The sequence below is a fragment of the Panthera onca genome, chromosome D3 (assembly GCF_046562875.1).
Source record: "Panthera onca isolate mPanOnc1 chromosome D3, mPanOnc1 haplotype 2, whole genome shotgun sequence".
NCBI classification, from domain to species: domain Eukaryota; kingdom Metazoa; phylum Chordata; class Mammalia; order Carnivora; family Felidae; genus Panthera; species Panthera onca.
In genome coordinates, this window is record NC_138350.1 from 12,661,339 (window position 1) to 12,688,913 (window position 27,575).

Sequence of the window (27,575 nt, forward strand, 5' to 3'; positions counted from 1 at the left end):
GGGGGCAGAGATAGGCACGGGCAAGAAAACAGAACAGGCTGGCAAGTTCTGGCAAAGAACTATGATCACGGGCACAGATAGGGGAGTAGTCTGCTAAGGGTTCGAGGGAATCGTTCCCAGAGGAATCACGAGCCGGGAAAATGAAAGACGTCCGGGGCTGACCCCAGACCTGCACCAGGCGGGAAGCACTCGGTCAAGTTGCCCAGCTCCCAGGGAAGATGCGCCCCCTCCTCCCACTAGTGGTGTGACCAGGGAGGACTGGGCTCAGAGGGCAGGAGGGGCGGCAGCAACCCCTCTCCCCACCCCCTCCCCCCACTGTGGGGGGCACGGCGGCTTCATGGTACCTGCCCACCTGCCCAGCAGAGTATCTCCTCACTGGCAGCACGGTGGCTTCTGTGCGTCTCTCTCTTCTTCCAGGTGGCAGTCTGTACTGCAGCTGTCTGGCCCCTGCATCCCCACTGAATGGGGACCGGGGGGAGGGGCGTGTCAAAACTTCTAGTTCAGGGGGCTGGTCCCCAAGGAGCCACGGCGGACTGACTCTGGCAGGACACAGGAAGTGGGTAGGAGAGGTTTGGGGTGAGCGGCACAGGTGAGGCAGGGCCCCCAAGCCTTTCCCTTTCCACGGGTGCACGGGAGGCCGTTCCCTTCGGAGTTAGGCTGCGGGTGGGTCCGCGACCTGTGTGGCTCCTGAGGCAGAAGTGACACATGTGGCTTGTCCTGAGGCCTCCTCTCTTTCCCCCCCGTGGCCATCTGCTGTAGACGGAGGAGTTAAACTCCCACCCGCGGTGGCCGTGCTGCTGCGGCCAGAGCAAAGCAATAGTTTCCGGACCGAGCGGTATCTGCCACCCGAAAGTCTGACCTCACAGAGGCCGTCTCCCCGGGGAGGAGGCACGTCCTGCCGTGGGGAGCACACCCAGAGTGGGGAGGCCACATCGGTGTCCAGGTCTTCATTCCCAGCCCCCCCCCCCCCCCGGTGGAACGTGAGAGGCAGTGCCACCAAGGGCCACCCCAGCTTCCCTGCATGGAGCCCCCCCCCCACCGGACGTGTCCCTCTGTGCTCACTGCCCTTCGGGGCAGGTAGATGACAGCCCCCCGGCGCTCTCAGAAGCCGCACACCGAAGCAGACAGCGGAGCCCCCTGCCCACCCCATCCCCCTGCCCGGTGTTAGGTGAGCAAGAAAGGTCTATTGTGTTCGAGCCACGGTATATTTTTGGGTCTATTTATTACAGAACTAGCATTACCCTAATACAATCATCGCTAAATGGCCATAATACATTTATTCTATAATTGCACAGAATTTTATTCACCGAAGGAATGTCCTTTCCTCTCAAGACTCTAAGTGTTCAGAACTGAAACGTTTAGAAGTTAAAGTGGCTGCAAAGGATAAAACCAGTGCGAGGTAGTTGCTAAAGTTGGCGGTAGTGTGGTAGTCAAGAGCTGGCGCTCGGAGGTCGGGTCCCCGGGTGCCCCGCCCGCTGTCCCACCTGTGCGCAGTGCGCTCCGGCTCCCCGTCTGGTCTGCTCGGTGGGACGCTGGCGGGGCCCGCACCTTGGCTGAGCTCGGCAGACGGTGGCCCACGGGCCAGACCAGCCCAGAGCCCGTTTTCTTTACAGCCCTCGGGCTGAGAAGGTCTTCTACGTTTTGGAAAACAAAGAACACGTGACCTTACGTGGCCCGCAACAATAATCCACCGCCCGGCCCTGCCTTAGAGGGTTGCCGTGAAGAATATAGGTGAGGCCAGTGCTGGCTCAAAGTAAGCTTGCGATACAAAATAACACATGCACCACAACCATCGACGTCTCCAGAAATAAACGGTCACAGGGCCAGATTCTGCATTTCGTCTGGGTGAACATTCACTCCTTTCCTCCAGAACACAGACAGAAACACATAAAGAGCTACATCTGGATTGTTATGGCCACAGGTTACTTGTCAAATTAAAAAGCTGCTGGTAATCCAGTTTTATGTACTTGGAATATGGAGAAAGGAAAACAAGTTATTTTCCCTTCTAGCGGTAGAAGAGAGCCTAGAACGTGAGCGTCTGACTCCATTTCATGTGTTAAGAAAGAGACATTTTAAAATGAGAACAAGTCCTTAAGTAGGTATTGTAAAACGCAAAACCGATTTAGCAACAGTACGAATGCTGGTTTCGGCGAAAAACAACTCTCGGTGGAAATTCACTTATGATGGAGAAGCTACCATGAGGTCCAGGTGGAGGCAACGTGAAGCCAGCCTTTCAAAATCGGATTAGACCAAAGTTTTCAAACGAGAGAGAGAGAGGGAGAGAGAGGGAGAGAGAGGGAGAGAGAGGGAGAGAGAGGGAGAGGGAGAGAGGGAGAGAGGGAGAGGGAGAGAGGGAGAGAGAGAGAGAGACGCCTGGCCACACACTAGCCTGAGGATACGGTGGCCTAGTTTTGGACACACACAGTGTTTCCCAAAGCGCGTCTGCAAACCCTGGACCTCAGGGATGCTGTGTGTGTGTGTGTCCGTCCGTGTGGCAGAGGAAAGTTCTAGGGCCTAAGCAGGGAAGACACAGCACAGTACACTGTCCTCTCATGAAGTCACAACGCACAACAGGACGTTAAAGGTCTGGCACCACCGCGGTGCAGGAAACCGGTGACCGTGTGGCCCCTGACCGCTGCGCTCCGCACGGCACGGCACGCGGGGGCATCGCGGACAGCGCGTGCTCGGCAGGGCGTTGCGGACACGTGGAACGTCATGCAGCTATCACCTCGTTAACCACGCACCGGGCACCTGCCCTTCTCCTTTTGTACACGTACTCTAACAGCAGCAAAGAGCTGCAATGTTCGCATTGTAACCAGGTGCCCTCAATACTCCTAGCCAGCTTCTAAAATTGCTGTTTGGCAAGGAACCCGCAGAACAAAGTACCCTGTTCACTCACCAACGTTAAGAAAAATTCAGGAGAGCCAAGTTTTGCATGTTTGGATCAGAAGAGAAGCCAGAGACGTTCTGTTGCCGTCAAGGCTGGGCTTTCTGTTCCGAAACGAGACCGGGCAGGCCGCTTGTGTGGATTCTCTGGGTAAGTTCCATTTATTAATCATTGTACAAAAAAATCTTGGCATTCATTTGAAGAGAAAAGAAGTCACTCTATCCAAATAGTTAGTATTTTAACATTGTGAAAGTCCTACTTTGTTATAACAGGACTTCTTAAAATGGAGAAAACTTTTGGAAAAAATTTTAAAAAGAAACTTATGATTTATTAGAGTACAGGAGATCCAAAACACGTTTTTAGAAAAATATAAAGTGCCCAAATACCAACTTACACAGGTGACACAGGCTTCCTGGAGCCAAATGAAGCATTCATGAAGAAACACATTTAAAAACGGTCTAGATACATATTTACATTGGGTCAGTAAAGGTAAAACCATCCTTCTTGGCTTTGATGTTACTCTAAGGAAAAAGGAAATCAAACCAGAAAACCAACAATTATAACTCAGCATGCTCCACAGTTTCTTAGTAATGCATCTGGTTAGTTTCTTAGTAATTACCTCTGGACTAACTAGTTCTCACCTTCAAACGAGAGTAGTGTAAGACCCCGGCCTCGGCGGGCTGGGTGCTGTGAGTGGTCACATTTCCCAGGCCGATCGAAACCATCAGGCTCTGGATCTGACTGGCGACAGCGAGCTGGGGCTGGCAGGGGTCGGCCAGACCCTCGCCTCTTTCTAATAACTGCTCACCAGCCGTCAGTGACTACTAAGTGGTCTCGGGTGGCCTCCCCAAACCTCGGTCATCCCAGGGCTTCCAAAGGGGGAAATGAGGCAGTCATCAAACAGGGTGTGGGGAACCACATGCAAATGCACAGAAGGGCGGCGAGGCGGGGTCGGATCACAGCCCCCGAAGCCTCGCTCACCAGGGCGACTGGATTCTTTGCAACTCAGAGAGTAATGTAACTAGGTCCTAACTCCCGAAGGTAGCATCTACTGGTTAACTACGAATTAGCTAGCTCGCGTGAGAACTGGCAGGTCGAGAGTGGCGGGCGCTCGGGGCTGTGAGGGCCTCGGTGCCCCCGAGCTCAGGGACCAAGGGTGGGGCCGGGAGCCAGTGGGACCTTCAGGCAGCGGGGACTCGAGAAAGCAGGGCACTCCCGCCTCCTTCCCCACGGATCGACACTCCTCAGGTTAAAGACGTTTTACCTGCGTCCACCCTGCCACAGCCGGCAGGGTCGAAGAGTGATTCTAAGGGATGACGGGGGACACGGACCCTCCTCTTTCCTCTTTAAAAAATGCGTAAGGTTCATCATTTCTTTTTTTCTGATTACAAAAGTGAAACCTCCTTTAGGTCTTTGGAGACCACGGCGTGTGGTTTCTAAAAGTGAACATTCTAACACCAGATTGTACTTCCTACTATAAAGAGAACCCATCACTGACTTAAGATCTATTTATGATACCGGAATAATTTTTAAAATTAAAGGAGAGAAAAAAGTAGTTATTTCAAAGGGAAGGAGAGTAGACGAATGTGGGAAAATCCATCCATAAAGGCCATTACGGTGCACTTTCTCACAAGATTTCACGTAAGGAAACAGAAAACTGGGGATTCGCAGACAGGAGCACGGACCTGGGAGGAACGTGGCGGGCAACGCTGTGCCGTGCTCCCGCTTCAAATAAAGGAAGAGATAAAGCGGCTGAAATCTGTTTCACGTATTGGAACAAATAAAGCCGAACGGTTCTGATGACCAATCCGCGTGTTCGCGTCCCCGCCGCTCGGATGCTGCTGCCGTCGCTCGCAGCCTCGCCTCTGAAGAAGCAACTACACGCAGGGCGAAAAGACAAGCGGTCCCGGCTCCGGGCCGCGCGCGCTCCACGGCGAAACCAGAAGGGAACCGGTGCAAACATGGAACCCCATCCGTCCGGCAAACGAAACGGTCGGAGACGAGTGTAGACAGACGTTAACGGGAAGTGGGCGGGAAGGATGATTCTACGAGTGTCGACTGTGAGGCCTCATGAAGACAGAGTGTCACAAACTGTCACCACAGGACAAGCGCACAAGCCATGCCACTGAACACAGTGCCGTCAAATGAATTCACTAGTGTAGGCGGAGAGCGACATTGTCTTTGCAGCTGGAGGAGAGCACACGTTGTCTAAACTCGGTGGGAGGCAACCACGCTACTGGTTAAGTGCTTTCCTGGTGGTGTGAATCCAGAGGGATCCGTGGAGACGTCTTCTTCCGGAATCCTGTTCTCCTGGAGACAGCGGCAGCGGCAAAGGCTCGGTGTCCTCTACGGGACGCTACTCTATGTCCTCCTTCTTTGCACTGTAAATATTCTGCACCGTTTCATACACAGACTCCAGGTCCTCTGGGTACCGGATTTCTAGCTCCGCGTTCGGGATGTAGTGAGTGCCGGTAAACTCTGAGAAATAGCGTCCCACGTCAGGGTGTGAGATTTCTTGAGGCTCCACGTTATATTCCAGGTTTTCTGTTGGCAAAGAGGCACATGGACATTCCTATTAACACGGACACTTCTGTAGCATCTTTTATCCAGAGAGCGTCCCATCTCTCGCCCCCTTTCGCACAGCAGGATTGAGGTGGAGAAGGAGAGGCCTGTTTATGGGATCTGAAGGAGGTAACAGGACCAAGACAGCGGGGGCGGTGGGGACAGTGCGGGGCTGGAGGAATGGGCCCCACCGGCTCCACGCTAAACAGAGTGTTTCCTATTCTCTGAGCAAGAAGTCTGCCCTGGCAAACGTCCAGCCTTTCGGGACCGGCAAACTACAGATGCGTCACGGTCCTCTGACTTGACCGTGCAAACAGCCAAGCGTAAGGGACCAGGGCATCCCAGCCTGCCTGATGTCTGCCACAGGTTCACCCTGTGAAGCCCCCACACCACGTGGCTACAAGTCTGGCACCTGCCACCCGTCTCCTCTACTGACCGGAGCTTCCACACAGACCTCACTTCGCGTCCCCCCCCCCCCCCCCCCCCCCCCCCCCGTGCCTTCCGATCCCGGCTGGTGCTTGTGCAGCGAGCCTGCTCTGGGCTGTCAGGAACCCGTGGGAGGAGTCGACGAGCGGCTCGCACCTCCAACCTGTACGGATGTGGGTTATCACTACTTGTGCGGTCTCCTAGGAAACCATACTACCTCCTCTCCCTGCTCGCCATTCTGCCACTAGAGAAACAGAAAGACTCCTTCAAAACAGAACGACGGAAACCACCAGAAGACAACACGTACAAGCTATTTAAAAGGCTAAAATCCTAGGGCCACCTAGGTGGCTCTGTCGGCTGGGTGCCTCTTGATTTCAGCTCAGCTCGTGATTTCACGGTTTATGAGTTCAAGCCCTGCACTGGGCTCTGCACTAACAGCACGGAGCCTACGTGGGATTCTCTCTCTCCCTCTCCCAATAAATACATTAAAAAATAAAATAAAAAAGGCTGAAATCCTTTCATATCGCTTCCCTTTAAAAAACTTTGAAAAATGGCTCCCCCGAGGGCCTAATGAAAGGACAGTGTCTTGAGCCCCCCACATCCAGGAGAAGCCGAGCCACGCCCCCCACGGCCCGGCACCAAGAGGAGCTGGGCCAGGCAGATATTCCCACTCGGACTGGGGACCAGGGCAGTCTCAGTTCTGATCGACAGCCACACTCTGCACAGCCTATCACTCGAATTAATTCAACTGAGTCTCTGTGCAAGCCTAGCCCAGGGCCTAACACAAACAGTGCAGCCAACTGTCCCTAAAACAGCTTGGTTAAACATCCTGAAATGCAAATTCAGGACATTCAGCGCCCTCCACCCAGAGGCCCTGCATCCCCAGCGTCTCCAGCCTCCACCGGAGCATCATTTGGAAGCGCCGGCTTTAACTGATGTTGGGAAGGGGAAGGAATTGTGTGATTCAATCCGGAACTTTTTTTTTTTTTTTAACAAAACAGGAAGGGATTTAAAGAAATTTTGGGCTAACAGCGGCTGTGTTTCTTCAGACTGCGTTAGAAGGACATACTCGGGGGCACCAGTCTGAGACTCAGTGCTGCCGAGGAAAACACATACAATCCGTATGCAAGGGTGAACACCGTGAGGTGACCCTAACCTTACTTAGCGAGGGCGCAAGAGCGGTCCAATGGTCCACTGCAGCTCACCGTGGCCATCACGGCACATTAATCCTGCACAGGACAGGCAGCCGGGAAACAAGTGACCTGTTTCCCATATCCTGCGACGCAAGGGGGAGGGGAACTCCACACTGCACCGAAGGAGCCCGGAGGCTACACGGCAGGGCCGCTCTGTCCACGGCACACCGCGCATCTCTCTTTTTCACGTGGGCACTCCCAGCCAGGAAGTGTGCCAGGCACTACGACGGCCAGCCAGGCCCCAGCTGACAGTGCGCACGCGTTGTTGCACAAGGGGCCCCTGTCACAACTCCCATCTGCAGCCGAGTACCCCGTGGCACAGACAGCAAGACCTGGCCCCGGACGTATTGGGACTCAAACCCAGACAGTCCAGCTCCAGAGCTGAGGGCGTCAGAGCAGGAGACACACGACGGGGGGTGGGGGTGGGGGGCAGGGGCTCATGGATGGAGGAGCGAGGACTGGCTGGAGGGCCCGCTGGGGCCCCAGGAGGGCAGCGCAGGCTCTGGCTGACGGCGCCCGTGGATGCAGGGGCCCGAGGTTTTCCAGAAGGGAGACTGAGTAGTCTGTGAACACGGATAGCTGCTGTTACACTAGACCTCTACAGAGAACTTTATTTCCTTCTTTAGGTTTTACAGGTTTCTTCTTTCTTGTTAATATTTACTTCCTTATATATTTTTATAACTAGGCTCCACGCTCAGGGCACAGCCCGACGCGGGGCTTGAACTTACAACCCTGAGATTAAGATCTGAGCTGAGATCAAGGGTCAGGCGCTTCACCGACTGAGCCACCCAGGTGCCTGGTTTTATAGGTTTCTAGAGCTGCAACTAGAAAAAACAAGTGTAAAAAACCCCTCAGGGGGCACCTGGGTGGCTCAGTCGGTTAAGCGACCGACTTCGGCTCAGGTCATGATCTCGCGGTCCGTGAGTTCGAGCCCCGCGTCGGGCTCTGTGCTGACAGCTCAGAGCCTGGAGCCTGTTTCAGATTCTGTGTCTCCCTCTGTCTGATCCTCCCCCGCTCATGCTCTATCTCTCTCTGTCTCAAAAATAAATAAAACGTTAAAAAAAAATAAAAAAAAAACAAAAACAAAAACCCTCAGATGTTTACAAATGCCACTGGCTGAGAAAATGCCCCTTCCTGCAACTGTGCCTGCTGCCATCTTCCCCGGCCAGGCCTCTGGGTGCAGCCACGGCCAAGGTGCTTTACCCAGGGCAGCTGCCGAGGGGCCTCGGGTTTTCTTGCCGAGCAACGCACAAGTATTAGGGGGAGGGTCTGGGCTCCGGGGATACCACCGAGAGGCAAAAAAGCTGTTTTGCTCTGAAGGGACCACAGTCACCGGTCACTGGTAGGCACGATGGAAATGTTGAAAATAACAAGAACTCAAGTGGGTCATTCAGAACAACTGCTCTATTGCCAGTTTGTGGAGAGCGGTGGTTCTCAACTGGGGGCTGTTCTGCCCCTTGCAGGACAATCGGCAGGATGTGAGGACGGGTCTGGTTGTCACAACCGGGGGCCGCCACTGGCATCAGGTGGGAGGAGGGCAGGGCCGCCGAGCAACAGACGCACACGACAGTCCCCACCACAAAGGACGGACTAGACCAAAATGGCAACTGCAACTGCCCTGGCAATTCAGGTGTATGTTTTAGCACCGTTTCACCCTTTTTTCCCCTTCCTTTTTCTGGGTATTAAGTAGCAGCTCCTAAGGGTTGGGAAGAGGACAGGAAGGTCAAGGCCAGGTTATGGTCATGGATCTGGGAGAAGACGTGACCCCACAGCGGCTGCACAGAATCCTGTGTGTGGGCCCAAAAAGAGGCACGGACAGCACAGGTGCCCCAAAAGCCCCAGGGAAATCTTAAGAAGTCTTTCCCAATTCCCTTGACGTTTTTGACAGAAATGTCTGCTTATTTCTGAAAGAGAGAGAGAGAGAGAGAGGGAAGGAGGGAGGGAGAGAGAGAGAGCGTGTGCACGGGCACGAGAGCAGGAAAGGGGCAGTGAGAGAAGGAGACAGAGGATGTGAAGCGGGCTCCGCTCTGACAGCAGAGAGCCCAATGTGGGGCTCAAACTCACGAACCATGAGATCATGACCCGAGCTGAAGTTGGATGGTTAATTGACTGAGCCACCCAGGTACCCCATGTCTGCGTATCTTATTTTCAGCTACCCAGGGGACACCTGGCCAGCTCAGTTGGTAGAGCATGAGACTCTTCATCTCAGGGTCATGAGTTCAAGTCCCATGTTGGGCATGCAGCCTACCGAAAACCAACTTCAGCCACCCAGATATGTAAGTACAGTCCTGTAAACCTATGGGACCACCAAGCAGAGTCCTCCCCTCTTGAAGTAGCTAGACATAACTACATATAAAGAGAACTTGGTATTGCCTGTGTCTGTTATATGAAGCATACCGTAAGCATTTATCTGCAACTCGTTTAGTTGCAGCGTCGCATTCCACAGTCTGACAGACCCCCAATTCACCTGGCGAGCCTTTGAATGACACTGCTGTCCCATTCCAACAAGAACACAGACACACGTCTGAGTGGGTCTCCAGTGGAAGGAGTGGGGGTGGAACGGCCAGGACACAGGAGAGTGAGCACATCGACCTCTGAAATGGCTGAGAACGTGCACTCCACCCCCCACGGGGGCTCCTCACGCACCTGCCGGCACACGCAGACGGCCACGGACGGCTCGTGGGTGGACACTCCCGCTTCAAAGTGTAAGACAAATTATGGAGACGGGAGCTGATGCTCACTGAGGCACCCCACGTCCCCGGTGTTCCCGGAGGAGCTTTGTCATTCTATACAGAACACACATCAGAATGGGATTTTCACACTGCGCTGAATTCCTGGCCGTCCAAGATGGGCAGCTGACTCCCGTTCAGACCATCTGTGATGTTCACTTTCTGCAGTGGCTAAGTATGGGGGGGGGGGGGGGGTGTGGAGGAGAGGGGTGGGAAGCTGAGCACGAGGTGCTGCCCCTCCCCCGGTGTCTAGAAAGTGCTGAAGTGTGCCCCCTAGTGGGAGCAAAAGACACTATACAGCACCCCACTTGGGTTTAGCTGAAATCTCACATATGGAGAGAAAAATTCTCTCAATTACGCAGACTAAAACTATTCGAGGATGTCATGCATGTATGTGGCTTATAATTCACTCTTCAACTCTCTGTGGAGAACTCAGAATTAGGGAAGCACTCATCAGTGGCCTCTACCCAACAGGATTACCAGAGCCAAAGGATCAACATTTAAATCACGAAAACGTTTAAAAACAAAATAATTTGATGCAAATAAATTAAACTGAAAATGTTCAAAGAATACTTAAATAAGTGGGGTTTTTTTTGGGTTTTTTTTTTTAAAGATTTTATTTTTCAGTAATCTCTCTGCCCAACACGGGGCTTCAACTCACAACCCCCGAGATCAAAGGCTACATGCTCGGGGTGCCTGGGTAGCTCAGTCGCTTAAGCCATCCAACTCTTGATTTCAACTCAGGTCATGATCTCATCGTTTTTGAGTTCGAGCCCCATGTCAGGCTCTGTGCTGACAGTGCAGAGCCTGTTTGGGATTCTCTCTGTCCCTTTACCCCTCCCCCACTCACACATACAGGTGCTCTCTCTCATAAGTAAATGAACTGAAAAACACACATATATAAAAAAATCTTTTTTTTTAATTAGAATTTTTTTTGTTAATATTTATTTCTTTTTGAGATACAGAGAGACAGACCACAGGCGGGGGAGGAAGGGAGAGAGAGGGAGACACAGAACCCGAAGCAGGCTCCAGGCTCCGAGCTGTCAGCACAGAGCCCAAAGCGGGGCTTGAACCCATAAACCTTGAGATCATGACCCGAGCTGCAGTCGGACGCCTAACCGACTAAGCCACCCAGGCGCCCCTATAAAAAAATCTTACATAGGGGAGCCTGGATGGCTCAGTCGGTTAGGCGTCTGACTCTTGATTCCAGCTCAGGTCATGACCTCATGGCTTGTGAGACCGAGCCCCATGCTCTGCGCTGACAGCAGGGAGCCTGCTTGGAATTCTCTCTCTCCCTCTCTCTGCTCCTCCCCTGCTTGCATTCTCTCTTTCTCAAAATAAATAAACATTAAAACAATCAAAAATGAAAATAAAACCTTATTAAAAAAAGAAAAAAGTCACATGCTCTACCAACGGAGCCAGCCAGGTGTCCCAGTGTGTTTGTTCTCTCTCTCCCTCTGCCCCCTCCCCCACTTGCATTCTGTCTCCCTAAAAAAAAAAAAAAATTAAATTAACTCAGGAATTTATGGGAGGGGGAAGAAGTGAGAGGGAAATAAGCAAGGAAGGAGAAAGGGGGAGGGGGGAGGGGACAGGGAAGCTCTCATTCACAGAAATGAAAGAGAAGGGCAGCATTTGCAACTCTCCTGTGATAACTGAGGCAAGGAGATTCAACAGGTACTGAAACAAAAATAAGGGTTCAAGTTATCGGGAACAGGATATTCACGGGACGTCACAGTGTTAGCTGCAAAGGGAAAACTGTGTCTTACATCGATCTTGGCTAAGTGACCAAACTCCGCCTACCACCAGCGGGACATCGATCACACGGGCTCTGGAGGAGATGCAGGAGACACACACAGCATCTGACAGTGAGCATTCTAGCCAAAAATATGCACCTGATCTAATCCAGCCTCAGACTCTGCTTCCAGTTTGCAGATAATGCAGAGAAGGAAACAGACACACGCGGAATGTTAGGCGATTTGCGAGACAACCAGCCTGGACTCTTCAAGAAGTCAGTCGCAGGAGAAAGGAAGAAAACGAGGTGAGAAATGAGGAATGAACGGGTCTTAGGAAGAGAAAAGACTCTGCCGTTGGAGACAGCAACCAAACGCAGTGCGAGGATCCTGGCTGGATCACGACGGAGCGGCTATCAAAGCCAGGCTGGTGGCAAGTGGGAAATGGGGCCGCTGACCGGGCATCAGACAGCAGACGTTTACTTGTCACGCGTGGCGATGTAACTGGGGCAACGCATGGAAACGTCCTATTCTTACACGACGTCTGATTAAGCATTCGGGTCGTTAGGTCTGCAATAGTCTCTCAAAAAGTTCAGCAGAAACCTAAAATCTCTACCTACAGATAAAACAAATATGGTAAACGCTAGCTGTTGAATCTAATGGACGGTGTATGGGGTATTCGATGTATACTTCTGACCGTTTTGCATATTTGAAAATGCTCTTAATCCAAAGTTGTAAAAACAGCATCTTATTAATGACGCGCTATTTACACTCACCTCATTATTTTGCACTTCTTTTTTAAATTAACTTATTTATTTTGAAGGAGAGAGCGTGAGCGAAGGAAGGGCAGAGAGAGAAGGAGAGACAGAGTCCCAAGCAGGCTCTGTGCTGTCAGCGCAGAGGCCAAGCGGGGCTCGAACCCCTGAACTGCAAGATCATGACCTGAGTCGAAATCAAGAGTCGGACGCTCAACCGACTGAGCCACCCCGCCAGCACCACTGCATCTGTGTCTATAAGCTTCTCTGTCAGACAGATGTGAGCATCCACTGGGGTCTGGAGCACCCCGTGGCACGGACGCCTCACCAGACGGGCAGACTGGGGTCTGGCTCTACATGCACAGAGCTTGCGACGGAGAGAGAGGGCCAGATGGTCAACGGGAAATCCTGCAATTCCCATGAAGGTGTGAGGACTCGGAAGGGGCGGCGGGTGTCAGGGAGCTCGGAGCAGGGACAGCCGACCCAATCTGAGCCCTGTGGGGGAACAGCAGGGGGGGAGAAAAGCTGCTGGAAGGAAGTGACGTTAACCTGAAGCATTAGAGAAAAGAGCCTGCTCGTGAGGGACAACCACCTGCGCAAAGACTTGAGCGAAGGATGGTCTCAAAGAACAAGGTCTGGCTGGCTGGAGTGCGCCGGGGGCGGGAGCAGAGAGGAGGCTGTGGGACGGGGTCCGGGTCACCGCCACGCAGGGGAGTCTGGTGGATGCCAGTGAGAGACGGCATGATACAGGCAAGGAGCAGGTGTGGCTGGAGCGTGGGGGGCAGGAATGGAAATCAGTGGATGGAAACAGGACAGACGTGCAGGAGACACAGCTGGCGTCACCCGCGGGCCGGACAGATGATGAGGGGAAGGACAGGGAAGAGATGGTGGCCCCAGAGCCCCTAAGCCCCTCGGAGCGCACAGGCCAGGACGCTCTCTGGTCCCACGGCCCGGCACCTGGGAAACAGTGACCCAGGGCCGACAGGGCCCCGGGGCAGACGGACAGCGCTCGTAGGGGAATCCTGGCTGCCCACCTCCAAGAGCCTCTGAAAGTCTAGAATTTCAAACTAAGAGAGGCAACTGCGAACCTTGCTCACATTCACTCAGCTCAATCTCAGTTTTAGAATGCAGAATCGCAACCAGATAGGAAGTTGTTTTGTTTTGTTTTTTAAGTCGTTACTACACCACAACTCGGATAAACCTGACATTACAGCGCATGTTTGCTTAGATCTGTTTGAGATGAATTCCCCAGTCTTCAATACAGACACCAAATTTGGAACACCTACAACTGCATACCCAGTTTTACCTACTCTGAAAAGCCCATTTTAAAGTTAGTATGTTTCTAGAAACTCAAATATTAAATGCTAGATGTCTTAATATCGACCGCACGTAAAGGGCAGCAAAGGCACACACACGGTGAAGCCCCGGACACTGGCCTGCGATGCTGGGGAAGGGACGGTGCCCTTCACTCTTGGGATGTGTGACATGCAATGCTTACCAGGTGACTAGTGGGGGTGCAAGAGTCCACCAAACCATCCAATAATTTCTAAATCATTTGTTGGTTTTTAGACACTGTTAGTATTTTTTTTTTTTTTTTTTTTTTAATATGGCACAGCTTCAAAAGTTAAATGAGATCCCCATCGGCCCCTTCATCTAACAGGGGACACACAGACCCTTCTCCTACAACTGTCCCAGCATACTGATGGAGGTTAAGCTTCCTGCACAGCCTCAATGAACAGAATCTCTCTCAATTCTGTATACAACCCTCTCTCAGCTTCTGAGGAGTTAACGCGAATAGGAAACTTTCTAGTCTGAGATTTTTATACATCCGATATTTCTATTATTACATTTACCAACACAATACTGAGTTAGGTCAAACCTGATGCTTTAGGTCAGACACAAACAGGTGTGGCAATGACAGTTAAGGGCATGGCTCCCGGCCAACGTGTCAGGTTCAAATTCACACTTTGTTAGATTACACTTGGAATGAGCCCATGCGCGTCAGTTTCTTCATGTACAACACGAGTATGATGAGGACAGTATTCCTATTCTCAAGTGGAGTTAATATACATTAGAACACCGCCTGTCACAGACCAGCACTACATTAGCATTTGTGGTTATTATTCTTTTTTAGTAATCTCTACGCCCAACATGGGGCTTGAACTCACAACCCTGAGATCAAGAGTTGCAGGCTCTTCAGGTTGAGCCGGCCAGGCACCCCCCGTTTGCGTTTGTTTTTATTAATAAAACAAAAGCTGTGAATGCCTTGGCAGGCGGCCATACAGTAAGTTCATCCCACTAAATGGAGGAACAAGGAAAAAGGAGACCCACACTGCAGGCATCTGCCTCTAACCTGCCTCTCCAGACTCCACCCACTCCCCCCTCACGACTGCCCTGGACGAGCACCCATCAGGGCTGGCAGTGGCCCCAGACACCACCAAGCACCTGTTGACTATACCAGGGGCTCTCAGAGCCAGTGCCGTGGGCTGCAGTTCCCACAGTGGCCACTTGAGGGCATCCCCGGGGAAGCAGAGCAGGCCGCCCGCCTCAGGATGCCAGAGGCTGCTGGGGTGATCCTTCCAACATTGTCCACTCGGTGCCCTCCAGTTCAGGCAGGCCATATGGGCAGGGCACTGGGCAGCAAGACTTTTGGGAATTTGGCAAAGGCAATGACAGAGGTCGGCAGAGGTCGGCAACAGCACTGAAACGGGGTCCTGGGTGTGGCAGTGATGGAGGGAAGAATCGAGGGGCAGCGACTAACCCAAGGCATGGCTGCAGCACGGCATACCCACCCATGTTTAGCAGAATACTGGCCCTGATGAGGTTAGCCATCTCTAAATAAACTGATGACTGTGCCCACAATATTGGAGCGCTCAAATGTGTGCTTAAAACGTGCCTGTGTGTCACTACAGGTACAGACCGGACTAGTTACTCACCTTGGGCTGCATATCTACAAGAACCATCCTCCACCAGAACATTATAGAAAGGCTGATGATGGCCATGAGGCAGGCTGTGGACGTTCATGTTTCGGATCCATTCGTGTCCCATCATGCAGGTAGGGTCCCAGCCATAGATCACACAGTTATAGCCATACCTAATTAACATAAGAGCAAGGGCAAATCAATTCCCTGGACCCTGTCACAGCAACTATGAAATATATAAACGATGGCTTGGCTTCTCTTAAGTTCATGTTCTTACAAATTTACCTGCTTTTATCCCTGTTAATAAGCATTTTTCAGGACACTCTCGGCTCCCTTTACAAACCCCTCTTATTATCAAGATAGCACTTCAGGTGGAAAAAAACAGACTTCAACGGAGAGTCACAGGACAACTGGTTATCCAAATGGAAAAAGGGATCAGGACCCAGGCCTGAGAACAGCGCACAGTGTCCTAGTGGGACAAAGGCCTGGATAGAAAACACAGAATTTGTAGGCTAGCTTCATGACACAGGACATAAAAAGAGTTCTTAAACCAGGTATGAAAAATACAGCCCATAAGGGAAAAGACTACTCAATTTAATAGTATTAAAAGGACCCGGATTCAAGCAGACTATTAAAAAACTACAGGACAACTGGGGAAACAGGAACCCTGACTAGACCTAAGTGAGGAGGTGAAGGAGTTGTTTTTTTCTTAGATACAAGAGGATGGTAAATGTACTTTTAAAGGAGACAGCAAGGCCTTACCTTTTAGGTACACACACTGAAACAGCTACAGGTGAGCCACAGATGGAATGACATCTGGTACCAGCTTCCAGGGAGGGGCGGGGTTAGGGGGATGAAGAGTGAAGGCAGACCCTCACGACAACTGTTGAAGCTGGTTATGGGAGCATCGTCTGGTTCACTATCCTCGTCTCTACTCATATATGCTTGAAATTTCCATATTAAAGTTGAAGAAAAAAAAGAACGCACTAAAAGGATAAAAAATCCTAGCCCCGAACTGGGAAAAGATATTGGCAACGTATACGCACACAGACACAAGTAACAGGATAAAGGACTAAAAACTCCTAAGAAAGACGAATAACTCAAATGAAAAACAGGAAGACTTGAAGATGTGCTTAATAAAAGGAAACCTGAATGAGCTTCTTTTCCAGGTTCACTAGCCCATCTGCGTAGTCAACCGGGGAAATGCAAACGAAAACCACAATGAAATACCAGTCGCCATTTACTCTGTAAGTGCATTTTTAAAGGTCTGGCAATAACACGTAGGGGAGAACAGGACCCTCCGCTCCCAGCCTGCCGGTGGCACGTAAATCGTAACCGGCACTGTCGCCGTGGACGCGGTTGAGTTTTGCCTAGTCAATCGACCATGAGCTTGCCCTACAGACGGGCAAGCCCTACCTGCAACTCGGATTCACGGGGATGGAGATAAACGAAGCGTCAGGACAACGAGGAAATGAGCGGAAACCCCCCCAGCTTACAGCTCTCCCATTAGAAGGCCCTGAGCCAGGACAGCGAGACTCTTCTTACAAAACGCAAAGGGTAGATGCGGTTCAGACCAGCTCGGCCTCGGGCGGCTCCCGCGGTGGCCAGTCCGTCGCGGCGGCTCCCGAGACGCGTGCTGGCAGGCACGCGTGTCCTCTGCAGCCGCGTGGGGATGGCCGCCACGGGCACTCACCTCTTATGCTTCATAATGAGCCCAATGGAGTAGCAGACGTCTCTGTGCTTCTCGTGGGAGCGCAGCTTCACCTCCACACCCACCTCCTCCTTCTTGCGCTCGATGTGCTCTAACGTGTGCTGCACCAGATAGCCCACCGCCCCGTGCTGCCCGGGGTCTAGGGTTTGAATGTGCTGGAGGATGTCAAGCACCTTCAAGACAAGACAGAAAGACTAGGAGATAATATTTTCATTTAGGCCTTTTCTTTTTTGCGGCACAGGATTTAGAGCTACCTAACCTGGCACAAGGCGGCAAGCTGGGGGCCGTGCTGATGGCCCCCACGTCTGGGAGCTGGTGGTCTCCCCTCTAACGCCGGGCACTGGTCCCACAGCAGATTCGACCAGCGGGAACGTGGGAATTATTTAGAAACACGGTGGGCCAGAACAAGCGAGGGGTGAGGAGGCAAGAGCCTGCCACCCACGGACGTGTCTGGATTGGGGAACCCCAACAGAAGGTGGTAACACTCTTGCTGGTCAGTGTGGGGATTCCATTCTTTATACACAGAGAGGAGAGGGTTTTAATACATCGCTGACCAACTGGGAAGAAAAGTAACTGCTCAGCTGCTTCAATCCAGATCAAGGGGACGTGTGACAGAGCTGCCTTGACTACCCAGGGGGAAGGGGCTACACAGAAGCCACGGAGTGATGCCCGTGAGCTTAGCTGATGAAGCCGTGGGTCTCAAGGTTCTGAACGCGGACTGATCATCTCGGCTGTTTTAACTCGCAGTGCAATTCCGCACATGCTCAAGTGGACACGGAGAAACCACATCTATGTGGAATTTAAATGATTAAGCTGCTCGCGGCAGAGCTGACTCCAAGGTTATGTTTTCCTACCATACACAGTGCTGCTAAGGAAACCTGCAAAGTCAAATAAAGTTTTACACACACACGAGCGCACATACACAAAATCACTTAGCACCTATTCTATGACGCCATTTAGCAGAGGGTCTCTGACATGTTCTTCTTTTGGAAACAGGATCTTTTCCTATTCACTGAGCCCTAAGACAGAGTAGGTAAGCAGACAGAGTGACCTATATTCTAGTCCCAGATCCAGCAAACTGTTTTTACCTTAAAGTTAGTTTATTCACGTTATCAGATGATGACTAGTAACTGTCCTATTTCCTGATGTATTTCGACCCACCAAAAGTGCTGTGAAAATTAGCTTTTTGCAGGGCGCCTGGGTGGCTCAGGCGGTTAAGCACCCGACTCTTGACTTCGGCTCAGGTCAGGATCTCACAGTTCATGAGATCGAGCCCTGAGTCTGGCTCCGCGCTGAGTGTGGAGACTGCTTGGGATTCTCTCTCCCCACTCCCCTGCTCCTCCCATGCAAACACGTGCACTCTCCCCCTCAAATACACAAACATAAAAAAAAACACCAAAACCTAGTTTTTTGCAGTGTAAGATGTTACTATGAAACCCACTCCTAACCTCCAGATTGGTATTTGCAGGATCTCAGTATTTTGTGAATGCTTCTTCTCCACTGATCACTGATTCGTACCAAGCCCATCACATTTATTTCATTTCATCCTCCCAACGTGAAGTATAGTCAATGCTGATTTCCAAAGACGAATCAGGCATCATCAAGTTAAGGAACTTGCTGGAGGTCCCAGAGTATGAAAGTGTGGAGGGAGAATGCGGACCTGGGGGGGGGGGGGCCTGACTCCAAACCTAAGGTCGCAACCCCTTCTTACCAGAGCAAGAGCAGGAGCATTTTAATTCATTGTTAGGAAAACTTTCAAACCCATAAAAACTGGGGTGCCTGGATGGCTCAGTCGGTTAAGCATCTGACTCTTGATTTCTGCTCAGGCCATGATCTCACGGTTCACGAGTTCAAACTCCATGCTGGGCTCTGGGCTGATAGTGAGTGCCGAGTGTTGCTTGCGATTCTCTCTCTCCCTCACTCTCTGCCCCTCCTGTGCGAGTGCCCTTTCTCTCTCAAAATAAGTAAATTTAAAAAAAAAAATCAGTAAGATTGCTTAAAACACACACACACACACACACACACACACACACACACACACACACAAATGGACAGAATGGTATAACCCTAAGCACCTCAAACTCAGCTTCAACCAGTATCAACTGAGAGCCAATTTCCATCCACCACCCCACCTTTGCTTTAATTTGTACTGTGCTTTACTTTGGGGGACACTAATCGTATTCATCCTCTGAAGCTAAAAGCATCGGATCTGAACGGTGAGTTCTATTTCCGGCGCTTGCGTGTGGCTCTCCTCGTGTTCCCATGTGCAGCTCCAACTACAGCCGACCCTTGAACAACACGGGTGTGAACTGCACGGGTCCACCTACGTGAGGATTTTTTCCAGTACGGGACCGTAAATGTATTTTCTCTTTCTTGTAATTTTCTCAGTAACATTTGCTTTCCTCTAGCTTACTTTATTACGAGAATATAGTATGTTTCACATAAAACATGCACAATATGTTAACTAGCTAGTTGTTATCCGAGAGGCTTCTAATCAACAGCAGGCCATCAGTTAAGTTTTGAGTCAAAAGTTATACATGGAGTTTTGACTGTGTCAGGGGTCAGCACCCCTACACCTCCCCACCCCCAACCCCGCTCCGTCTGTGCAAGGGTTGACTATAGTTACTTTTTAAATGTTTACTTATTTATTTATTTATTTAGAGAGAGAGAAACAGAGCATGAACAGGGGAGGGTCACAAGAGAGAGGGAGACATGGAATCTGAAACAGGCTCTAGGCTCTGAGCTGTCAGCACAGAGCCCAACACGGGGCTCAAACCCACGAACCGTGAGATCATGACCTGAGCCGAAGTCGGACGCTTAACCGAATGAGCCACCCAGGCGCCCCAACTGTAGTTACTTCTGACCACACTTCTGCTACATTCTACAGATACAGCTTCCCTCCTTAACTAGCAGCCCCTCCCCTGCAGATAAATGCAACAGACCTATCTTGGGAGTCTTGTAAGCACAGGGGAAGGCTTAAACTCCCTTGTAGCATCAGGAAGAGACAAGGTTCAGGGGTAATTACCACTCCCTGTCCCCAGATGTGCAGATGACGGGGTGAAGGGAGAGGGCAGAAACAGAAAAGATACCACGACAGGGGCCTGGTGTGCTCCTGAAGGACAGTACTGATGATAGCGGCAGGGGTGGGGGGTGGGGGGCGTTATGATGTCTCCAAACACATGTCTAGGCTGACAATCCCAAGAGCCCACAGTTTTGGGGGTAGGGATCTTGGAACACAGGGGTCCGTCACTCATGATTGGCAACCTTTACCGTAAAGAGCCAGAGAGTGACTGCGGCCTTGTGGCCCACATGGTGTCGGACCCAACTACTCTCCTCTGCCCCCTGTGGCTGGAGAGTAGCCAGCGATAAAAAAGCAAGCAGATGGGCCTCTTTCGAAATGTGCCTTTGATAAAACATATCCACAAATCCAGGCAGCAGAATATGCTGACCCTGTTCTGTCCCAGCTACAGGTTTCCCCTGTGGCTCTCTGTGAAGTGCCTGGCTCCATGCTGCAGACCTCCTTGGCTGTGGGCTCTTCTGCTTTCGGGGCTTCAGCCACCAGACGCTGATACGGGGAGCCCCTGCCAGATGTCCTCAGACAGCTGCACTCAATGGCCCCGGTCGTATCCAATCCAACAAACCCCAAACTGAACACTTTCTCCTGCCCCTGAAACAAGTCTGTTCTCCAAACACCCGTTTTTTTGAGGGGTAGGGGGCGAGGGGCAGAGAGAGAATCCCAGGCAGGTTCAGCACTGTCAGCACAGAGCTCAGTGCAGGGCTCGAACTCACGAACCACTGTGAGATCATGACCTGAGCCGAAATCAAGAGTTGGATGCCCAACCAAATAAGCCACCCAGGTGCCCCAATACCCAGTACAGAGCCCAACATGGGGCTCAAACTCATGACCCTGAGATCAAGACCTGAGCAGAGATCAAGAGTTGGATGTTTAACCGACTGAGCCACCCAGGCGCCCCATCCAAATACCCACTTTTAACGCGCCCAAACAGTCTCCCTTGTTGGAAAATCTGGATATCCTCTCCCTCATTATCTAACAAAGATCTTAATCACTCGTCCAAACCATTTTTTTGAGCACCTCCTGCGTCTCGGGCCTTGGGCGGAGAGCCAGGGGGGCCGCTACCCTGAAGAACCACACAGATGCGGTCCTCGCCCTCAGGGAGCCCGGTCCCTGGCGAAGGCACAGTACACACGCAGCCACAGTGTCCTCAGAAGACGTTCTGCGGCAGGGCAAGCACACGGCTGGCAGAGCAGGGGACCTGGACTGCCGCGGATGGGCTGGGAAGGGGTTTCGGAGGCGCAGCCAATGGAACCGAGGCCTAAGGAGAGGCGTTTGGGGCAGCGCCGGGGCGTGCACCAAGCACTGAGGCGAGAGAACACGGTCGAGTGGAGGGCGCGGCCGGGCAGCACAGCGTCCAAAAGGGGCGACCGTGAGCACCGAGGCAGCTGAGGCTGGCAGGGCCAGACCGCGGAGAATCTAGTAAGCCATGATGAAGAGAATGAGCCTGATCTTCACGACACCGAGGCAGCCACTCAGAGGGCTCCGAGCACTGAAGGGGCAGGGCCAACATCTTCAGAGATTGCTCCGGCCCCAGTGTATGGAACAGGTTCCGAGGGGTAAGAGTGGAGGGGGGAGAGCAGGCAGGAGGCCTGGGCGGCAGTCTAGGAGATGGGGCCGCGTGCACACGTGCAGCAGACACCCGGGCATGCGGGTCTGGAGCCTGGGGTCCAGGCAGAGCGTCCGTCGGGGGCGGTCAGCCTGTGGACGGTAACTGAAGCAAGGCCAGGTGACATCACCTCGGGGAAAGGTGTTCACCGAAGTCTAGAAACTACCCTGCGGGGAAGAAACATAGGACACGGAACTAGCAAGAGGCTGAGAACCATGGACCAGACTCAAAGGAACAGAGTGTTTTGAGCAGTGAATGGCCCTCAGTGATCCAGAAAGATAAGGAAAGACAAGTATCTGTGGATTCGTCAACAAAAAGAACGGTTTCTGTCAAAAGGGGTCATTGGCTTCCTTGGCAAGAGCGGCGTGTGGAGGGGGGAAATGATCCCCATGTTCTGGGGCGCAGGTGGGAGGCCAGGCATGCGGCCATCTGGGGCTGGAGTCCTGCAGGGGAGGAGATAAGGAGGCGGCCGCAGGGATGTCATGGGAGCGCGTTTCATTTCTTCCCCAAAGATGAGAAAGATCGATCGGAGTCAGCAGAACGCCAACGGGAGACAGCAGAAACAGGGAGTTGTAGACATAGGAGAAATAAAGGAAAACAGAGTGGGATCTGGAGCACAGAGAGTTGCCTTGGAAAACCAGAAGGGTATCTTTTCCAGTGAGACGTAGAGGAGGGTGAGGGAAGGGAGGGAGGGCTATGGGTCAAACTGAGGAGGGAGGTCTGGCAGCAGGAAGCAGAACGGGCCCGGGGGGCCGGCTTCACCGTCCCCCCCGTAGCCCGCTGGCCCACAGGGGTGAGGCGTGCGGGTGGGCTCGGGCACCAAACTGCCTGTGCGCAATTCCTAACGCCATTGACGCCAGCGCGGGTGGCCTCAGCGGGTTACCTGACTTCCCGCTGCCTCAGTTTCACTATTTACAGAATGACAAAAACCCAGCATCCACCCCACAGGGTTGGAAGGAGGCGTCTGGTGCCAGTGACGTTTCAAAATGTGACCACCCTCCACTGTCTCTTCCTGTCACAGCCACAAGGACCCTGGACTATGACGACAGTGACCCGGAGGGCTTTTGTTTCTTCACTCTTCCTGATTTACTTCAACTGAAAACAAGCTGACTTTCCAGTCTTCCCAGTTTGGGAACTAATAAGGCCACACTAATTCCAAGCCTTCCAGAAACTGATCTGAAAAATATGTACACAGCTGCTCACGTTTCCATGCGCATATAGGAGTACGGGCATACAAACCCTTGTCGGGTGGGCCCACAGTGCCGGGCCCGTCCACCTCCGTGCCAGGCACAGGCTGCCCCTGCCCACGGGAACAGCTGCCTTTTCTGCCCTCCGAAATGGTTTCCCACCCTTCAAGGTCCACCTCAAACACTTTCTCTGGAGAGGAGCCTTTCCTCATGGCTTCAGTGTCCCCCGGAAATTTCCTCATCAGAAGCCCCCGTGTTCCCACTCTCTCCGGTGGCGCCCGCCTAGCTCAAGTGCACGCTCATGGAGGGGAGCGGCTTTGCATTCCTGATCCCCGCATGAGGGGCCGTCTAAGGTGCTCAACCCCAGAAGCAAACGAATGGTCGTCATGAGGAAAAACGTTCTGCACGTAAGCAACTGGCATCTTGTTTTAGTGCCATCTGCTTGGCAGGATGGCACTCTCGGTCATCCACGGAGGGTACTGAGGTATTTCCCCAGTGCACAGCATGAGTACTGAACGGAGTCCATCATCAAAGAAAGGTAAGGATGCCAGAGCTCCTGCAGACTTTCCCCCAGGGCAGATGTTAACCTTAGCCCTTCTAAGGCTGATGTGTAATTTAATACAGAATTTACATCTAAAAAGTCATGCTTTGAGAGGGTTTCAGCATTCTACAAATTATCGTGACATTCCTTAATTGAAGAAAGAAGTGACAAGAGTTAGTTATGTATAGCCCAGCATCAAAAATAAAGTGGGGGAAAAAAATAAACGACTGAGCTGTGGATAAGAGGGTTCTGGGAAGTAGGCGGTAACTTGGGTAGAGGGTCTAGTTCTGGCAGACCACAGGATGTTCCGGGAGGACATCTCCTACTTGGACTACAGATGACCTCTTAAGATAGGAGCTCAGGGATGTTCCTACCGATGGGTCCTTTCTCAGAACGATTCCACATCTTTGAAGTGGGGAATAAATGAGATAGTTTAAACCTAAGCAATGTGGGGTCATACTGTTTACCCCTCTCTAACAACACGAACGGATGATTTTATGCTGACGTCCCTGTGAGCACTCGCAACAAAATTCTCTCGCCAGGCTGCTCTAAACAGACATAATGATTAACATATTCCCCTGGAAAAGCCAGCGCGTGACGGAAAGGCGCAGCCGCTCCCACGCTATAACACACCCTCGCACTCAGACACCTGCTGCACCCACAGCTTGCTGAGGAGCGTTTCTGATCGCAGACGCCGCGGTCCTCTGAAAGGGCTTGCTGCTGGCCACAGGGGACATTAGAAAAAGGAGGAGCCCAAGTGGGACTGTATCAGAATCCACAGTTTTCAAAGACGGAACCAGTCCGTGAAACCCAGCAGCTGGACCGGAACACAGCCAAGATCTACTTTTCCTTTGTTAAACAGGGGTGCTCACATGGTCAGTGTGAGCACCACCAGCACTGCTGGAGGGTGAACACTTGAAGTTCTGCTTCCCCTTGCTGAGTCAGGGTGACCCGGGGGGAACCCGTGTGGGCACCAACAGGTGGGTTGCAGAGCTGAGGCCTTGTGCTTCCAGGTGTTTAAGGCATGGACCACAAAGAGAACAGGCAACCCCTGGCAGTGTAGCCAAGTTTTTTAGATTTAAAGGAGACAAAAACCATTTAATTGACAGGCCAAGATGGGGAGAGTGAATAAATTCACGTTTATCCTCCAGGCTGATATGAGGATAAACTTCCAAGAGCCGCCTTTCAAGCTAGAGTTCCTCTCTAACGCAAGTGCAAGGCATCAAAGTAAAATAATTACCTTCTCTGGCCAGATGCCCAGGTGGAAATAGAGCCTGGCTTGCAGGAGGAGAAGCTGCACCTGGTCCGGGTACATCGCCAGGTACAGATCCAGGGAGTCTCGCAGGAGTTGGTAAGACTGGTCGATGCCTTCCCTGGTGGGGGAAATCAATCACGGCCTCACTTTCTGCTTGCTTCTCAGCTGAGACCCTCTTTTGCAAGACCCAGGTTTTATGAGTAATGGACACAAAGGCCACACACCTTTTCGGATTCCGAAACCTCCTCTGTTCAGCAAATAGTTACAATGATCTTAGTAACAATATTAAAAAAGCCCCAGAAGAAACGTTAACTTTTGTACCCCACTTTGGTGATGGGCATGAAAACTGTAAGCACTTTCACTGTATAGTCACCTCAATAACGCTGCACTTAATCACAACTAGATTCTGCCTAGGTGGAGCACAGAGGACTTTTAGGGCAGTAAAACTGTTCCGCACAATACCACGACGGTTGGTTCGTCATGGTGCGTCCATCCAAACCCACAGAACGTACGCCACCAAGAGGGAAGCCGGGCATTAACTGTAGAGTCTGAGGATGACGTGTCTGTGGGGGTTCGTCAGCTGTAACCAGTGTCCCACTCCGATGGGGGATGTTGGGGAGGTGCGGGGGAGGGGGTACTAGGAGAACTCTCTGTACTTTCCACTCCATTTTGTTGTGAACCTAAAATTGCTCTAAAAAATACAGCCTATTTTAAAAGAACAAAGAATTCCACCGTTAGGCAGGGAACTACGACTACAACATACAATCTTCTATTTTCCCTGTAAGACATATTCCCTTGGACTCAGAGGCAGAATGGTTTCATACTTTTGTTTGCTTTCTTATCTAAGTGATAGAAATGTATAAACCAAAGGATGACAAGGCACTTGGACCGAAGAACATACTGCCCTGAAAAGTAACCTTTACCAGTCTCAAATATTCTGGTTACTAAAGAAAATATTGAAAATATTACAGAAAACTTGCGCCCAAGTCCATTGCAAGAGTGTCAAAGTCACTCAGTACATCTTAAGCCAGGACAGCATTATGTCACAAGGATGCGTTTCTCTCTGTGGTGGGTAGACAGCCGCAGACAGCCCAGCTGTGCCTCCCGGCATCCACAGCTTTGCCGCATGACGGGAGGCCCATCAAATAAAATCCTCTGTGAGGCAATCCGAGCCTCCAAAGACACGCACTCTGCAGAAGTGCTGGAAAACCACGAAAACCTTACCGCTTTCCCAGGCTTAAAAGGTTTCCCACCATCCGCTGTAACACCTTCTTCACGTTGACCACCCCGTACAGCGCTGCCGTCACGTGCTGGCCGATCAGGTATTCACACTCTTTCACTGTCAGCTGCTTCCCTTTCCCAAAAGCGTCTATGTAGATGTAGTCAAAGATGTCCAGGGTCGCCCTATCCAGACAGCACAGGCAGTTAGCCCAATCTCAAGTCAGAGCTGAACAGGCAATGTCTAACATCCCCTCCCCCTCCCCACAAGTAGCTCAAATTAGAGACTGAATATTATTAACACAGCAGCATTTTCACTTAAAAATAGTCAGGCCTTGTCTAAAGTTCAAAATCTGACCCTTTAGACATTCCCTGCTGTGTTAAGACTTCAGGACACAGATGTTTAGGAAACGGCACCGATGCGTGCCATCAAATATAGTTTTGCGAGGAGATTAAGCCAGATCAAACCAAGTTTAAAAGAGAACAGAAGAGAATTTATTGACCTTAGTCTACAAAACGCTCTATCAGAAGTTGGGTGGGAAGGCCCGAGGCACTTTATGATTCTGCAGATTAGCACAGTTAACGTCTGTGGGCCCTAGGCCCCTGGGGCTGTGAGGAAAGTTACAGAACCCAGCCCTGCCAAGTGTCCCGCCCCCGACCCTGCAGACACACTCCGGTGGGCACTCAGGGCTCAGCCTGGGAACCTGGCTCCAGACCAGAGAGCTGAGCCCCCACACTTGACCCTGCCACCCCTCCCGTGAACCGTGCTCTCAAAAAGGGTGGTGGCCTGAGCTGAGTGGAGCGGCGGGAGGAGGTCACATGAAGCCAGTCCTCATCACCATTACCAAGAACATTCTCTGAGGACTCCTGAGGGTCTTTGTTTCAGGGACAGTTGCGTTTTTTTTTTTTTTTCTTGAGCAGCTATTCCACTTTGATCTTATGCCCACTGCAAACCACGCAGGAGATTTTCACTTGGGCTGCTTTATTTATTTATTTATTTATTTATTTAATTTCTAAAATTTTTATTTACTTTAGACACAGAGCACAAGTGGGGGAGGGGCAGAGAGAGCCGGAGATGGAATCCGAAGCAGGCTCCAGGCTCTGAGCTGTCAGCACAGAGCCCGAGGCGGGGCTCAAACCCATGAACCATGAGATCATGACCTGAGCCGAAGTCAGACACCCAACTGACTGAGCCACCCAGGCGCCCCTCACTTGGGCTGCTTTAAAAAGCCCAGATTTCTTCCTAGAGTCATATTAATATACTTCCTGTAGCAAGACAGACACAATGTTCCAAAAATAAGAGATGCTCTTCAACTCTTTTTATGAGTCTAGAAGAACTACACATACACACAAATTGATTACAGACAAAAATCCTAAATAAAATAGGAGCAAATCAAATACAGCAATGTATTTTTAAAAATCCATATGATTAACACAGATGTACCCCAAGAATGAAAGGATAATTGAATGTTAAAAAATCTATTTCAGCACGTATGAAGAAAAATGTATGATTTTATCAGTAGACACAGAAAAGAGATTTTGGAAAAAAAAATCGAATGCCTACTTATTTAATAAAACAAGCAGGGGCAGCTGGGTGGCTCAGCTGGCTAAGAATCCAACTTTGGCTCAGATTCTATCTCTTGGTTGATGAGTTTGAGCCCTGCATTGGGTGAGCTCAAGCCCTACTTCAGGCTCTGCACGGACAGTGTGGGGGAGCTGAGTGGGATTCTCTCTCCCTCTCTTTCTGCCCCTCGCTCACTCTCACCCTCTTTCTAAAA

At 51.4% G+C, this 27,575-nt stretch overlaps 1 protein-coding gene across 3 annotated transcripts in view; it reads right to left on the minus strand.

Annotated features, from left to right (window-relative positions):
- Positions 1-1,205: 1,205 nt before the first annotated feature.
- Positions 1,206-27,575, minus strand: part of FBXO21 (F-box protein 21) — a 49,252-nt gene continuing 22,882 nt past the window's right edge. For 2 of the 3 annotated variants that reach the window (XM_078435749.2, XM_078435751.2), the window contains exons 8-12: positions 25,804-25,983; positions 24,565-24,697; positions 16,897-17,108; positions 15,219-15,376; positions 1,206-5,431 (exon numbers count right to left, since the gene is read on the minus strand). In XM_078435749.2, coding sequence (XP_078291875.1) covers positions 5,244-5,431; positions 15,219-15,376; positions 16,897-17,108; positions 24,565-24,697; positions 25,804-25,983 — 871 coding nt within the window. In that variant the 3' untranslated portion in view covers positions 1,206-5,243. The remainder of the gene's footprint in view (positions 5,432-15,218; positions 15,377-16,896; positions 17,109-24,564; positions 24,698-25,803; positions 25,984-27,575) is intronic. The other variant, XM_078435750.2, reaches the window with a different exon arrangement.